A 14,314-nucleotide genomic window follows, 5' to 3' on the forward strand; every position below is an offset into this window, starting at 1 on the left:
TAGGGAGCTGCGGGGAGAAGAGATAGTCTTGTTAACTAGTGGACATTCATTCATAATGTAAGATCTGCCACATAAAATTATCATAATTAAAGCCTGTATTGTTTCCCAGGTATTTTTTTAAGTGGGAGACTCTGATTTTAGTGCAATTAGAAAATATTGGAAGAAAAGTCTTGAAAGTTAATTACGAAAAGAACACCTTTTCAGCCTATTACACCTGGATGGAACCAGATCACCTGGCTATTATTGTTGCTTTTCTTGTTGTTAGCAACTTTATTTAATAAGTTGTATACTGGGATGACCCAGTTCCAGAAAATATGTTCATTAAGCAGGATAAATTAGCAAGCACCTAACAGGGTGATTACTTATGAATAATTTCTATGCTATTTTATGCCGTTTATATGTGCACACATAATAGATAATATAAGGCCTACTTGGCAAGAGCTGGTCCTGTAATAAGTAAATTGGTTTGAACAATGCCACAGCCAAAACAATTGTGTTTGCTATGCTTTTGCAGCATTAAATTGCTTAGTTTTTCACATGAGACAAGAGAAGGCACTGCTAGTGGTCCTTCTATAAAAAGGATAATCCATATTCCTGTCTTCCAATAAAGGTCTTGGAGAGGCATAAAAGGGATTCAGGAGAAATGAAAATGAGTAGCTTCCAGGGATTATACAGAAAGACTCACATAAAATTATTGCAGACTTCATATTGTAGTGATATGCATGTTAATGGGTGGTAGCTTCTTTACTTTCTTTTTTTTAGTGTCATGTCTGAACACTAGCATGTATGGAATTTACCGTATATGCCTATATATAAGTTGACCTCACATATTAATAAAGAGCACATTTGGGAGCCCAAAGTGTGAATTTTGATGTGACCAATAAGTAAGTCAGAAGTCATTCTGTGGAGGAAAGTGCCAGTCTTTAAAAAAAATACTCATCTTCCTAGTACACATATAAAAGCTAGCTTGCTGTATTTAAATAGTTATCCCATAAACATGTGATTTTGTGATATGAAATCCAGCATATATATCTCATTTGCTGTATCATACTGTGTTTTTGCTTCAGAATAATAATAATAATAATAATAATAATAATGGAATGGGAATGTGTTGGAATAGTTTTGATTCAGATGCATCTCTGCTTGATACAAATTGAGCATGCTTATCTGGAAATCTGGAATCCTCCAAAATTGTTTAGTGAAACCTTTGCTTTCTGATAGATTAGTGGTTCTCAACCTGGGAGTCCCAGGTGTTTTGGCATACAACTCCCAGAAAACCCAGCCAGTTTATCAGCTGTTAGGATTTTTGGGAGTTGAAGGCCAAAACATCTGGGGACTCACAGGTTGAGAACCACTGTGATAGATGGTTCAATGCCCACAAAGTTTGTTTCATAACATAAATTATTAAAACAATAATGTATAAAACTGTGTACAGACTATGTGAGCAATGTATACATGAAACATTTTGTGTTGAGACATAGAACCCATCTCCAAGATATCTTTTTATGTACACACATTCAAATAAAGTGCACTCTTGATATTTCCTGGGAATTGGTTCCAGAGCCACATGTGGATACCAAAATCCAGGAATGCTCGAAATCTAGGAATGTCCCATTATACACAATGGCATAGGAAAAACGGCAAAGTCAGAGTTTTTTTTTTAAATGTTCTCCCCATCCTCCAAGACACAGATGGTTGAATCAATTGTTACAGAATCCAAAGTACTTATGGTCCCAAGTATTTCGGACAAGAGATACTCAACCTATATAGGAAGTTGTTTTTTCTTAATGTATCGCATTTTTATATTACAAAGTGTTCTACTTTCTTTTGTGCAGACAGTGGGATGAACAATTGGATCCTAGGCTCAATGCCAAGCAAAAAGAGGCTGTTTTGGCAATCACAACTCCACTCACAATACAGTTGCCTCCTGTTCTTATCATCGGTCCCTACGGGACAGGCAAAACCTTCACTTTGGCTCAGGCAGTCAAACACATACTCCAGCAGCATGAGACTAGGTGAGATGGGGTGGTATTTAACTGGAAATAATTGATACTCTATACTTAAGGGGGAAGTAGCAGTACAGAATCTCCATCCAGCTTTAAAAAATTCCATCCTTCATTGTTTTGTGTAGATATTGAGGGAAGAATTCAATAGTCTGAAGGAGTAGTCTCCTCTTGGAAAAATGAATTAAAATTGGAGACTAGTGGAACAACTGTATAATGTTTTATTTAGAAAGTTGTGCCTTATATAAAGTTACAACAATATAGAGTATTTTAAAACCACTCGAAATGTAAAGTGAGTTTTAAAGCTGTGTTGAAATTTCCCACAGAAATTAAAAGTGGTCTTTTACCCATAAAATTGTCAGATTAATTTGACTGGAATGGGGGGTTTGTCACTATTTTTTGTATTTTTACTGCTTTTAATGATTTCTGTTTCTTCATTGCTTTTTTATTTGCACCATTTATTCCAGCAGGATTCTCATTTGCACCCATTCTAATAGTGCTGCTGATCTCTACATAAAGGATTATTTACATCCATATGTAGAAGCAGGCAATCCCGAGGCAAGACCTCTCAGGTATTTTTTAAGGTTTATTATGTATCTCTACACTATCTTAAGAAAAGGTGTCTACTCAGAATAGTGTTGAAAAGCCTCAGCATTTTCAAGCTTTTTGGCATTTAAAAACAGTTTGTTTGCATAACTTGGAGACAAAAATGCAAAACAGAACAATTTTAGTGTGTATGTTTTTCATGCATTAAAGATAAAGACATCCTTTTTTAAGCCTTTCTAATGTGGATATATGAGCTTTTCTAACTGAAGAAAGTGAATTATTATCCTCTAAAAAGCTCCAGTTTTTACAAGAAATCTGATAGCAATTGCATTTTGTTTTTGGAAAATATGTTTCTTAAATCAGGGGAAAATGTCAATCTGGGGAAAATGATTGTCAGAGTTGTTATATATTTAGAGAAGAATGCAAATTTATATGAAGCTATTTATGTATTTAAGTGAAGTTGCCTTGGGTATTAGGGGAATTAAGGGGGAAATCACAGAGGAGAGTTTAATTCCTTCCTTTGCGAGCCAGAAATGATTCCGTTCCCCTGCTACATATTTATGTATATCTAGAATATGTAAAATTTAATTTCATAATAGGCAAATGTTGAATTTAAGATCAGAGTTCATTTACTTGACAATCCTCCTGTTAAGTTTGATTAAACATGCTATGCCACTGTCCTGATTTTAGAAAAGTATATATTTTTTAAAAGACAGAATTCCATTGGAAGTGATAGTAGTATTCATTCTTTTGGTAATGACGGATGCTACATTGCTATTTAGCCAGGATAGTGTGGTATGTGTTGGCATAATCAGAGCTTATGTTCAGGGATGTTATTGAGTAAGATATACATTGCCTTCTTACACAAGCCTCTTCCATGCAACTGCAATATGACAGCACTGGATGTGCGTTTCCATGACCAAGTAGTAGTTGACGCAGCCCTCACCTGGGCAGTATCTGTCTGTAAGTTATACAGCATTGAGAAAGAAACAGCCACCTTACTTCCAGATATCCATCTCCTGTTTTCTAGCTATACTTCTGCTCCACTGTTGGAATATGCCCTATTGCCTGCTAGTTGTGTTGCTTTGGGAGTGAAGCAAACATGTATCATTAGTACACTGGCATAATTTTACATACACTCAGGGCAGTATTGGATCCCTAGCAAAGTATGCCATCTTCTGCTTTAAGAATACCTTAGAATCAGAATCCCTGCCTCATCTGTAGCCTACTGGGAAAACAGAGCCATTAAGGGCTCTCTTTCTGAGAAACTGGAATTCTTCTTAGAGTGTTTCTTGCCACATGATCAGATATAATTTTATAGTGGCAGTTGATCTTTAGAGCATCAAATTTTGTTTTACACTGATGGGGAGTATTTCAGATCAATAAATGTCCTTTAAGGGCCCTTCCATGCAGCCATATAATCCAGAATATCAAGGCAGAAAAATCCCACAATATCTGCTTTCAATTGGGTTATCTGAGTCCACACTGCCAAATATTCCAGTTCAAAGCAGATAATGAGGGATTTTATTCAGCTGTGTGGAAGGGGCAAATCTGTTTATTAATAACAGTGGAAAATGCTCTTCCTATCCTCTAGAGCAGGGGTCCTTAAACTTTATAAACAGAGAGCCAGGTCATAGTCCCTCAAACTGTAGGAGGGCGGGATTATAATTTGAAAAAAAAACATGAAGAGATTCCTATACACACTGAACATATCTTATTTGTAGTGCAAAAAACACTTTAAAACAATACAAAATTAAAATGAAGAACAATTTTAACAAATATAAATTTATTAGTATTTCAATGGGAAATGTGGGCCTGCTTTTGGCTGATGAGATAGGATTGTTGTTGTTTTGTGCTCTCAAGTCATTTCAGACTTAGGTTGATCCCGAGCGAGAGCCGGGTAAATGATCTTGGAGGGCTGTATCTGACCCTCGGGCCTTAGTTTGAGAACCCCTGCTCTAGAGTCAATATGATGAATGCATTTCATCTTTTAATGCCATTCCAAGAGAAATGGGTTTTGTTTGTTGTTGTTGTTGTTGTTGTTGTTGTTGTGTGTCTTAAGGTCATTTCCGACTTAATTATTACCCTAAAATAAACCTATATTGGATTTGTCTTGGCAAGTTTTATTCAGAGAGGGTTTGCTGTTGCCTTCCAGTGATAGTAGCCTCAAAAGAGGATAGTATTGCAGATTTTTAAGTGCACACTACTGGGCCTAGTTTTAAGCCTTGAATTAGATGGAGTATATTTGGAAAATGTGCAGAAGTAAATACATAATCTGTATTAAAAAGATAATCCAACTTTTCTTTCTCCTGTAAATTAAAGAAATAATTTAAAAGATTACTACATGTTTGCTTCAGTCCGTAAAGTATTTCACTTGTTTTAGTAAATCTTCTCATCTGAGAATCTGTCTTAACATTGTACAATGGTCTGGAAAATCCAGCTATTTAGGGAGAAAAGCAGTCTTTGCTCTTAGGACCCTGTGTATAGCACTTTGGCTAGCAAGGAGGAAGCTGGATACCAAGAAATTGACCTGGCTGATGTGGCAAGGAAGGTTAATAAACAGAAAGAGAGAAACCCGAAGGAAAGTTAAATACAAAGAGAGAACTGAGAAAAAGGGCAGAGACACAAATCTAGATCAACAAAGGACTCATCAAAAAGAGGGCTTGGAAGAAACTCTTAGCATTGAAAGTGAAGAGGAAATGAGTTGAGAGGGGAATGTGGCAGGATAACACAGACAGACATTTTAAAGAAAAAAGTGACAGTGATCTAACAGTAAATCTGAATAATAGGCTCAAACTGTGTGCTCTTAAAAGGAAGGCAAGAAAGTCTTGAAGAGCAAGAAACTCTGTGATCACTGAGAACCAAAAGAATCAAACAGTAAGAATGAGGTTGAATGCAACCTAAAATGGGAAATACTCAAATAGCTTTTTAGATATGACCTTACAGTTGGACTATAATTATCACAAAGTCTTGACTGTTTTCAGCATATGTTCTGAGTTATGTTGAGTTAATGTAGAGAGTTTCCTTCCTTTTTGGATTTCTCGTTAGATATATATATATACATATGGGTATGGGTATGCATGGTTTAAAGGAGTATTTTTAATTAAACACAATTTTAAGCTATGGGATGGAATCTATTAATTTCTGAACTCTCAAAAAGATAAAGGTAAAGGTTTCCCCTGACATTACGCCTAGTCGCATTCAATTCTGGTGCTCATCTCCATTTCTAAGCCGAAGAGCCGGTGTTGTCCATAGACGCCTCCAAGGTCATGGAAAGCCTCCAAGGTCATGCGGCCAGCATGACTGCATTGAGTGCCATTACCTTGTAGAAGCAGTGCCTATTGATCTACTCACATTTCCAAGGTTGACAAGCTGAATCTAACAGTGGGAGCTCACTCTGCTCCTCGGATTCGAACCGGCAACCTTATGGTTAGCAAGTTCAACATCTCAGTGGTTTAACCCACTGTGCCACGGGGGGGGGGGTGGTGCTCAAAAGGATACACTCAGATAATTGTTTGACTACAGTTTTGAGACATAACTATGCTAGACTTGGGGGGGGGGGGGATCATTTAGCTTAGACCTGCACAATTTGGCAGTAGGTAAAGGCCAACATGAAAATAGGCTAAACTTTTTCAGGCTTTATTCTGAATGGCCAAAGAGGATGTCAGCAGATATAGCACTCCAAAGGAACTGATGTACAGAATTATTTATAGTACTTCCATAGCCTTTTAAGTCTATCGCGCTGGCTCCTGATTAGTCTGAAATGGTGTCGGCAAGGATCCACTTCCTGATAGGTCCAAGGTTCTGAAGTCTTGCCATATTAAATAGTTATCCTATAGAAGATTTGTGTTCATTTATTGATCCACCCATGAGAGGGGTGAGAGCAAAAAGGAATGCAGTAAGGTAGGAGATATGATAATGGCCTAAAATGAGTTTTGATGTTCCAGCTCCAATTAATACAATGGCTGCCAGCCAAGTAAACAAAAGATATTCAGGATATTGATAATTTCAGTTGGAACCCCAGAAAAGGGGGGGGGGGTCTGATTTGTTGAGAGAGATAACATTCCCAAGAATAAACCAGATCATGTCAGGAAAAAACAGGAAAAGACCCAGAGGCTCTTGCATAAGCTGATTATATGTTTCATATGTCTTCTTGGGGTATTGTGAGGGGATTATGTTAACTAAGGTGTCGCCATATCCTGTAGTCTGATGTGCGTAGAGTGTCTGTGCAGTGCTCCAGGGAGTTGAATGAAAATAACCCTAATTCATCCCTATTGGGCTACGGACTATGGGGTTCATCATTTTGAAGTCCAGTTTTCAATAGTAAAATGTTGATATATTCTGGTCTTTATGAAATCCATCAGTGTTGTTTTCCCATGGTAAAGCAGCTTGCAGCATTGCATTTACATAATAAAGTATATTTAAGTATTCCTTTTTTTTTTTACAAGATAAGAAAATGTTAAAGTCTACTAATAGTTCTTACTAAGGCTTAACAATGGAAAAGCAAGAATGTATTTCAGTATGGTGAAATAGGAGCATCTTATCTAAGGCTAAATGATGCCCACAGCAATACAATTGCTAAACTTAGTGGTCTCGAGACATCCTTCAGTGCCAGAAGCAGCTTATTGGAGTCATTTTCAAAGAGAATCTCATCCATCAAAGCTAGTAGAAAAATGGGCCAGTCAGAAAATAGGGCCTAAGACATGTAGGGCATACTGCTGGGTTTTATATATGCATCCTAAACAATAGGATCAACTTCTCTTGCTGGAGACAGCCAGCGCCCTGTCCTCATAGAGCAGATACACAGCTAGGCTATGAATGACAATCAGTTTTTACAATTCATACCTAGATGGTCTTTTGGGATATCTTAGGCCCTGCATCCTTATGACAGTTGGAGTGTTTGCACAAATGCATTCTACCAGGTTTTCTGTTCTTCTGGTCTCATTGTTAACGTCTTAAATGATTTTGAACACATGTTCCCAGTAGCCCATAGTGCTTGTATATGCTTTTTTTGTTCAGAGATACAGTAGAGCCTCGCTTATCCAACCTTCGCTCATCCAATGTTCCCTATTATCCAACGCAGTCTGTCTCCAGCCCAGATCCACAGCTATTTCAATATATTGCGATGTTTTGATGCTAAATTTGTAAATACAGTAATTACTACATAACGTTACCATATATTGAACAGCCTTTTCTGTTGATTTGTTGTAAAACATGATGTTTTGATACTTAATTTGTAAAATCATAACGTAATTTGACATTTAATAGGCTTTTCCTTAATTCCTCCTTATTATCCAACATTTTTGCTTATCCAATGTTCCGCTGGCCCATTTATGTTGGATAGACAAGACTCTACTGTAATTCTGTTGATGAAGGAGTGGCTATAAAGGCAAGGGATTTGGGGCTCCAACTCCCAGAAGCCCTTCCCAGCTTGTCCAATAGCTAGGAACTCAGTGTGCCACAAATTTGACACCACTGAAATAAAGTATGGTAGTTTCAGTCTGTACATATTTTGTTTTGTTTTTAATTTCACAACTATAAGTTCTAGCCATCACCTCTACTAATAGCATGATTATAGTTGATCACTGTGACAATATTTTAACATATTACAGAAGTAGGTATCCAAAATACATTGTGAATACTTGGAAGTTTCAGGCTAAAATGGTATGGCTTGTTATGGGATAACCTATATTAAAACATAATTTAAATGAATGTGGAATGTGCATTAGAGAACACAATTTATAATGCATTAGATGGTATTAGAAGTAGATAACATAAAAAGTTGAAAGTTAATTACATGTGTGTTTCGTCACAAAGTAAGAGCTTCTCCTCTTTTCCAGGGTGTATTTTCGAAATCGCTGGGTAAAAACTGTCCACCCAGTGGTGCATCAATACTGTTTGATTTCAAGCACACATTCCACCTTTCTAATGCCCCAAAAGGAAGACATTCTTAAGCAGCGAGTTGTAGTGGTTACTTTGAATACTTCGCAATATCTGTGTCAGCTGGATCTTGAGCCAGGTGAGGAAATGTGCATAATAAATGTTTCTCTGTTTCTTTCTTTGAAAGTCATACATTTTGAAATCTCATTTTTTTTATCCAAAGTGGTTAAGTAGATTTGTTAACTGGTAACACCTCAGTCCACATTTCCAGTTAAGCTGCCACAGTGTTTTGGTTTTTTTTGCATGTCAGGAGCGACTTGGGAAACTGCAAGTCGCTTCTGTGTGAGAGAATTAGCCATCTACAAGGAAATTGCCCAGAGGATGCCCAGATGTTTGATGCCACAGTGTTTGCATATACGTGTTCATCAGCATTGGGGGGGGGGGGGGGGGGGCAGCACTATAGAATAATTGTCAAATGGTAGTGTAATAATTCCAGATCAGTGGTTTTGTGAATTCTCTTTCCAAGTCAAATTGAATTAGACCCATGTTCATACAGGAAAATCACATACATTGTATGTCATTGTGTGTGAGAAGTCTGGATTTATTTCACTGTATGAATTTGAAATGGATGGGTGTTTTTGGCCAAGTCTTTCAGGACTTGTTGTATACATGTTGACAGAACACACAGATCTTGCCTTACTTTTTAATAATTTCCAGCAGGGTTTGGAAAATCTGTGTGGAAAAAAATTATCAGGAGCTATATTCTGTTTTAGGGAATATTTTAATATTGAAGCTTTGCTGATCTCATCTTGGATGGCAAGAAAAAGCTGTTACTTCTTGCTCTTTATTAACGAAAAATGACTTGCTAATCCACCCATTTTACAGCATATGTTATTGTTGTTAATTAGTTTTCACCTGGATTCACAGAACTGAATCTAGTTGTTTTCGTAGGATTGTCACCACTTCGATCACTTTGTAATTAACATTTTGTCTGATTTTGTCTGATTTTGTAGGGTTTTTTACACATATACTGTTAGATGAAGCTGCACAGGCAATGGAGTGCGAGACTATCATGCCTCTAGCACTAGCAAATAAATACACAAGAATCGTCTTGGCTGGAGATCATATGCAAGTAAGTCTTGAACTTAGCTTATATAAGATAACCAAAGAAGTGTAATCTATATTCACAACCTGCAAAGCTCTGCACTACATTCTTAGACATGCAGTATGACATAGTAGGTAAGGAAATGAAACATAATCCAATAGTTAGCATTTGACAAGCCATTCTTTTACTGTTTTAGATTATTATTATTATTATTATTATTATTATTATTATTATGTTGGTTTATACCCTGCTTTTTCTCTTCATAAGGAGATTCAAAGCGGCTTACATTAAAAGCATTTCAATACAATTTAAAATCTGCAAATATAAAGATTAAAACAGAATTAAATATCATTGGTATTAAAATGCAGTTAAAATTGTAAATACATATTCAAACTAAAAACACAGCAACCCCTGACTAAGTTGCCATCTACATTTAAAATTAATTCTTCTCTAACATACATAATCTGATAGGATACTTCTGGGATAATGTAGAATGAAATTCAAAATGATAAATACATAAATAAACATATGTTTGAAGAAAGTTAAAGATTGTTGTCCAACGAATAATATGAGAAAATGATCAGAATGAATATAAGAAGAGATGGAAATATTTAAATAGAATATTGATGGATAGAGCCAAAAGGGAAATAGAGAAATAAATTCAGATTGTGTTCACTGGTGGTGAATGATGTACCCAAATCCAAAGTCTACAAAACAGTGATACTCTTATTGGGCCAACCAAAAAAACCCCACAACATAATAATGCAGATTTTTGAGACTTCACTGGCTTCTTCATTGGGAAGACATGTTAAAAATCGTACAGAAGAAGACATGTGACAACATTAAACACAGGCTTATGTTTTTGTTGTCACAACATGGAAAACTCTAGGATAGAGCTTTCCAGGTTTTTCATGTTGGTGACACACTTTTTAGACATGCATCACTTGGTGATATAATCATTCAATTTTATTAGCAAACTAGAAGTTAAGCCAACCCCTTATAAAAGATACAGACCTAAACTGTAATAATGAAATATATGGGGACATAACATATCACATAAAAATGTCTCATTTATATTTTTTTAAACATATGATTTGTAAGATAATATAGAGTTCCAAGACTTTTGTCATTTCTTGTACGTTCAGGCAACATACCTGCACACTGTAGCTGACATACTCAGATGTTGTGAGACACAGTTTGGAAAACTGGTCTTGAGAGATATCAATATAGGTGAAGGCCACTCTTTTTCTTGGTCATATGGGGACCATGGACAAAGAGTAGTCAAACACAGGCAAATTTCAAATCCAGTGTCTCATCAGGTCTCTTCCAACTCTTTGATTCTATGATTCTATGATTCTATGATTCTAATAGATGGATGAGGGCAAAAAAAAAAAAAAAAAAAAGAAGAAATTTAATCCAGACAAGGTAGCCAGAAGGTAGATCAGGGAATGGGAATTCAGCCTGTGCTAGATGGGGTCGCACTCACCCCTGAAGACACAGGTCCACAGTTTGGAGTTTCTCCTGGACTCAGCGCTGAACCTGGAGGCCCAGGTATCATCGGTGGCCAGGAGGGCCTTTGCACAATTAAAACTTGTGTGCCATCTGTGTCCGTTCCTTAAGAAGCCAGATCTGGCCACCGTGGTACTTGCCTTAGTTACATCCCGTCTGGATTACTGTAATGCGCTTTATGTAGGGCTGCCTCTGAAGAGTGCTTGGAAGCTTCAGCCGGTCCAAAGAGCTGCAGCCAGGTTGCTCACTGGGACTGCCTACAGGGAGTGAATAACCTCTGTTGCAGCAGCTCCACTGGCTGCCAGTTTGTTGCCAAGTATAATTCAAAATGCTGGTTATGACCTTTAAAGCCCTAGACAGTACAGGTCCAGCGATTTGACTGAGTGCATTCCCATGTACGAATCTGCCTGGGCCCTTGAGATCTTCAGGAGAGGTCCTTCTCTTGGTCCCACCTCTATCACAATCTCAGTGGGAATGAGAGAGCGGGCCTTCTTTCTCGGTGGATGCCTCTCAACTCTGGAACTCCCTGCCCCGGGAAGTCACAATGGCCCCCTCCCTTCTGACCTTCTGGCAGCACGCTAAAATCTTTTTATGCAAACACGCATTTAAAGATGGTGTTTTAAGATCTAGTCGGGGGATGCTATGGTTTTTAAATTTGAATATGTTTTGATGGATTTTAACTGAATTTTAAAATGTTGTTTGTGTTTAATTCTGTTTTAATGTTTGTTTATTTGTATATTTTAAATTGGATACCAATGCTTTTGTGTCAAGCCTCTTTGAGTCCCCTTTAGGGAGATAAAGTGGGGTTTAAATATAATAATAATAATAATAATAATAATAATAATAATAATCAGCAAAGAAACTTCTATTGCGATCTAGGCAAATGTTGTCCTGTGTAGAGCTCATTGCTCCTTTCTTAGGCAGAGAACTTTGAATTTCTCAAGAAGTCTGTACTGTTATATCTGGAGTCTCGTATAGATAACACATGCCAGTTGAAATTCAAATGGAAAAGCTTAACCTCTGCTGGGGTTAAAAACTTTAAAGATTTAAGTCATCTAAGATGATTTAGATATCAATAACTGAATAAGATCATTTGTCTAAAGGCGAAGCAGAAAGAGCCTGTCATGAAAATGCTGTGTACTTAAATCAGCAATACAATTAGCATGCATGTTAAAATCATTCCAAGAGTAGGAAATGAAGATCAAAACTAACTGTAATTGAAGATCAGGTGGAATAAGTGAGAGTAGTTGGTGACAAATACAACTGTCAAACAGAGATTGATAAATTAGAAAATGGAGGGGAGAGGTACAAATATCAAATGAAAAGAAATGAGAAAGTGGTAAAGGCACTAAGCTACATCTAACAGTTCTATCTATAGGGCGATCAAAACGAATATGTCCTGCTAACTGAAAGTGCCATAAATTAAGTTCAAATGAACAAGTCTACTCTAATTTGGGTCAATAAGTGAAAAAGTGTGAAACAACATAAATCACAAAATCAGAAGAGTAGCATAGATAAACAGTAGCGCTTAATATTGTTTGCCATTAGCGTTCCTGCTATTTTACAACACAGCATGAGATAATTTTCTAGATATTCAGTGATCAGGTTAAATAAACAACACCATCTTTTGCCCTCCCCCCTCTCTATTTCAGCTTAGTCCATTTGTCTATAGTGAATTTGCCAGAGAGAGAAATCTTCACGTCTCGCTACTTGATCGGTTATATGAACATTACCCTGCAGAATTTCCATGCAGAATTTTGCTGTGTGAGAACTATCGCTCCCATGAAGCTATCATCAAGTAGGTGTGAACTTTTTCACTGTATCACAGTTTTGCTTGGCTCTTGCAAGTATCTTGTAGAGCGTTCAAAAATTATTTGCTATAATTGGAAAGAGAAGAAGTTTAATCACATAAAACCTGTATTAGAATAAAGCGGCACTGTTTCTTTATTTTGAACAGTAATATCTACGAACATTATTTTGCCGTGTGACTGGGAAAGCTTATTGTAAAGAGCATTGTGGTCGTCTGGCTGACATATTCTTTTTATGAGATCTAATGTTGATTTAATTGGTTCCTAACTCATGTCTCCATTCTCACTCTTGTGAGCCTGCTGAAAAAATAATACCTCTTCTTGGAAGGTAGCATAGTTTTGTTATGTGCCCCCCCCCCCCCCCCCCAAATGGAACCTGCTGACCAGTGGGGAACATCCGGATTGGTTGGGTGTTTAGAATAAATCATGTTTTGTGTCAACTGGAAGGGTGTTAATCCTTTGAGACTGAAGTCCTTATATCTAGATGTCATGTGATAACATGTGATAAGCAGTGTATCTAATGTGCCAGGGGTCTAAGGCAAAAGCATATTAAAGGTGCAGGAGATCGACAGGAATAAAGGTGGATCTGGTGAGTGCTGAAAAGAGGCAAAGGATAGATTAGTATTAGTGCAGTGTGCTACCAAAATGCAGAGAAATGCAGCCATTCTCAGAAGACACAAAATCAGCCAGCTTTCAGCGGCCAATTTCTACAGTAGTGTTCTTGTTTTATGGCGCTACATCCGTACACCACCCCCTTCCCCGGTTCTCTCCATGTTAGCATTATTATTGCCAGTATAGCAGACCAATAGTTTTTTGGCTAGGCACTGTGTGAGAGTGACAACATTTTTACCTGCTTACTATTCATGGATAAACATGAAGCTTAATGGGGACAGAAAATGACACTGCTTATGTTGAATAACGAGAAGACAAGTTACAGCGTTATTTTTTATTTAGGATCTTCTCTATTCTTGAAGCTTTTCTACTGACAGATTAGAAAGCTAATAATAATTCAGCCATGATTAAATTATTAGGAGCAGATCACAAGAATGTGTGGTCTCCCCTTCTTTGATGTGTTATCTAGTCATACTCTGCAGGCTTATTGTATTGCTGAATCCCTGGAAATGATTTGGAATAAACCCATTAGTATCAGTACAAGCATAAAAAGTAAGCCATTTTTTCTTTTTTAAAAAACATGTAGATCCTGAAGTACTAGAGAATGAATACATTTATCTAAAAATAGCTGGGCAACTGTGAAAGTATGGGAGCAAGTTTTCAACCCAGGCCCCTTCCACATAACTGAATAAAATCCCACATCTTCTGCTTTGAACTGGGATATATGGCAGTATGGACTCAGTTCAAAGCAGATATTGTGGGATTTTCTGTCTTGATATTATGGGTTATATGGCTGTGTGGAAGGGCTCCCAGTGATCCCATGACAGACTGCAGCACCCAGTCATCCAAAA

The 14,314-nt window shown here is 37.2% G+C and overlaps 1 protein-coding gene across 3 annotated transcripts in view; it reads left to right on the forward strand.

The window, feature by feature from the left end:
• HELZ (helicase with zinc finger) overlaps positions 1-14,314 on the forward strand; it is a 135,043-nt gene that overhangs the window by 66,677 nt on the left and 54,052 nt on the right. For 2 of the 3 annotated variants that reach the window (XM_060763080.2, XM_060763082.2), the window contains 5 exons: positions 1,836-2,015; positions 2,471-2,575; positions 8,390-8,568; positions 9,443-9,561; positions 12,696-12,841. In XM_060763080.2, coding sequence (XP_060619063.2) covers positions 1,836-2,015; positions 2,471-2,575; positions 8,390-8,568; positions 9,443-9,561; positions 12,696-12,841 — 729 coding nt within the window. The remainder of the gene's footprint in view (positions 1-1,835; positions 2,016-2,470; positions 2,576-8,389; positions 8,569-9,442; positions 9,562-12,695; positions 12,842-14,314) is intronic. The other variant, XM_060763081.2, reaches the window with a different exon arrangement.

This window comes from Anolis sagrei, chromosome 2 (genome assembly GCF_037176765.1).
Source record: "Anolis sagrei isolate rAnoSag1 chromosome 2, rAnoSag1.mat, whole genome shotgun sequence".
NCBI lineage: Eukaryota > Metazoa > Chordata > Lepidosauria > Squamata > Dactyloidae > Anolis > Anolis sagrei.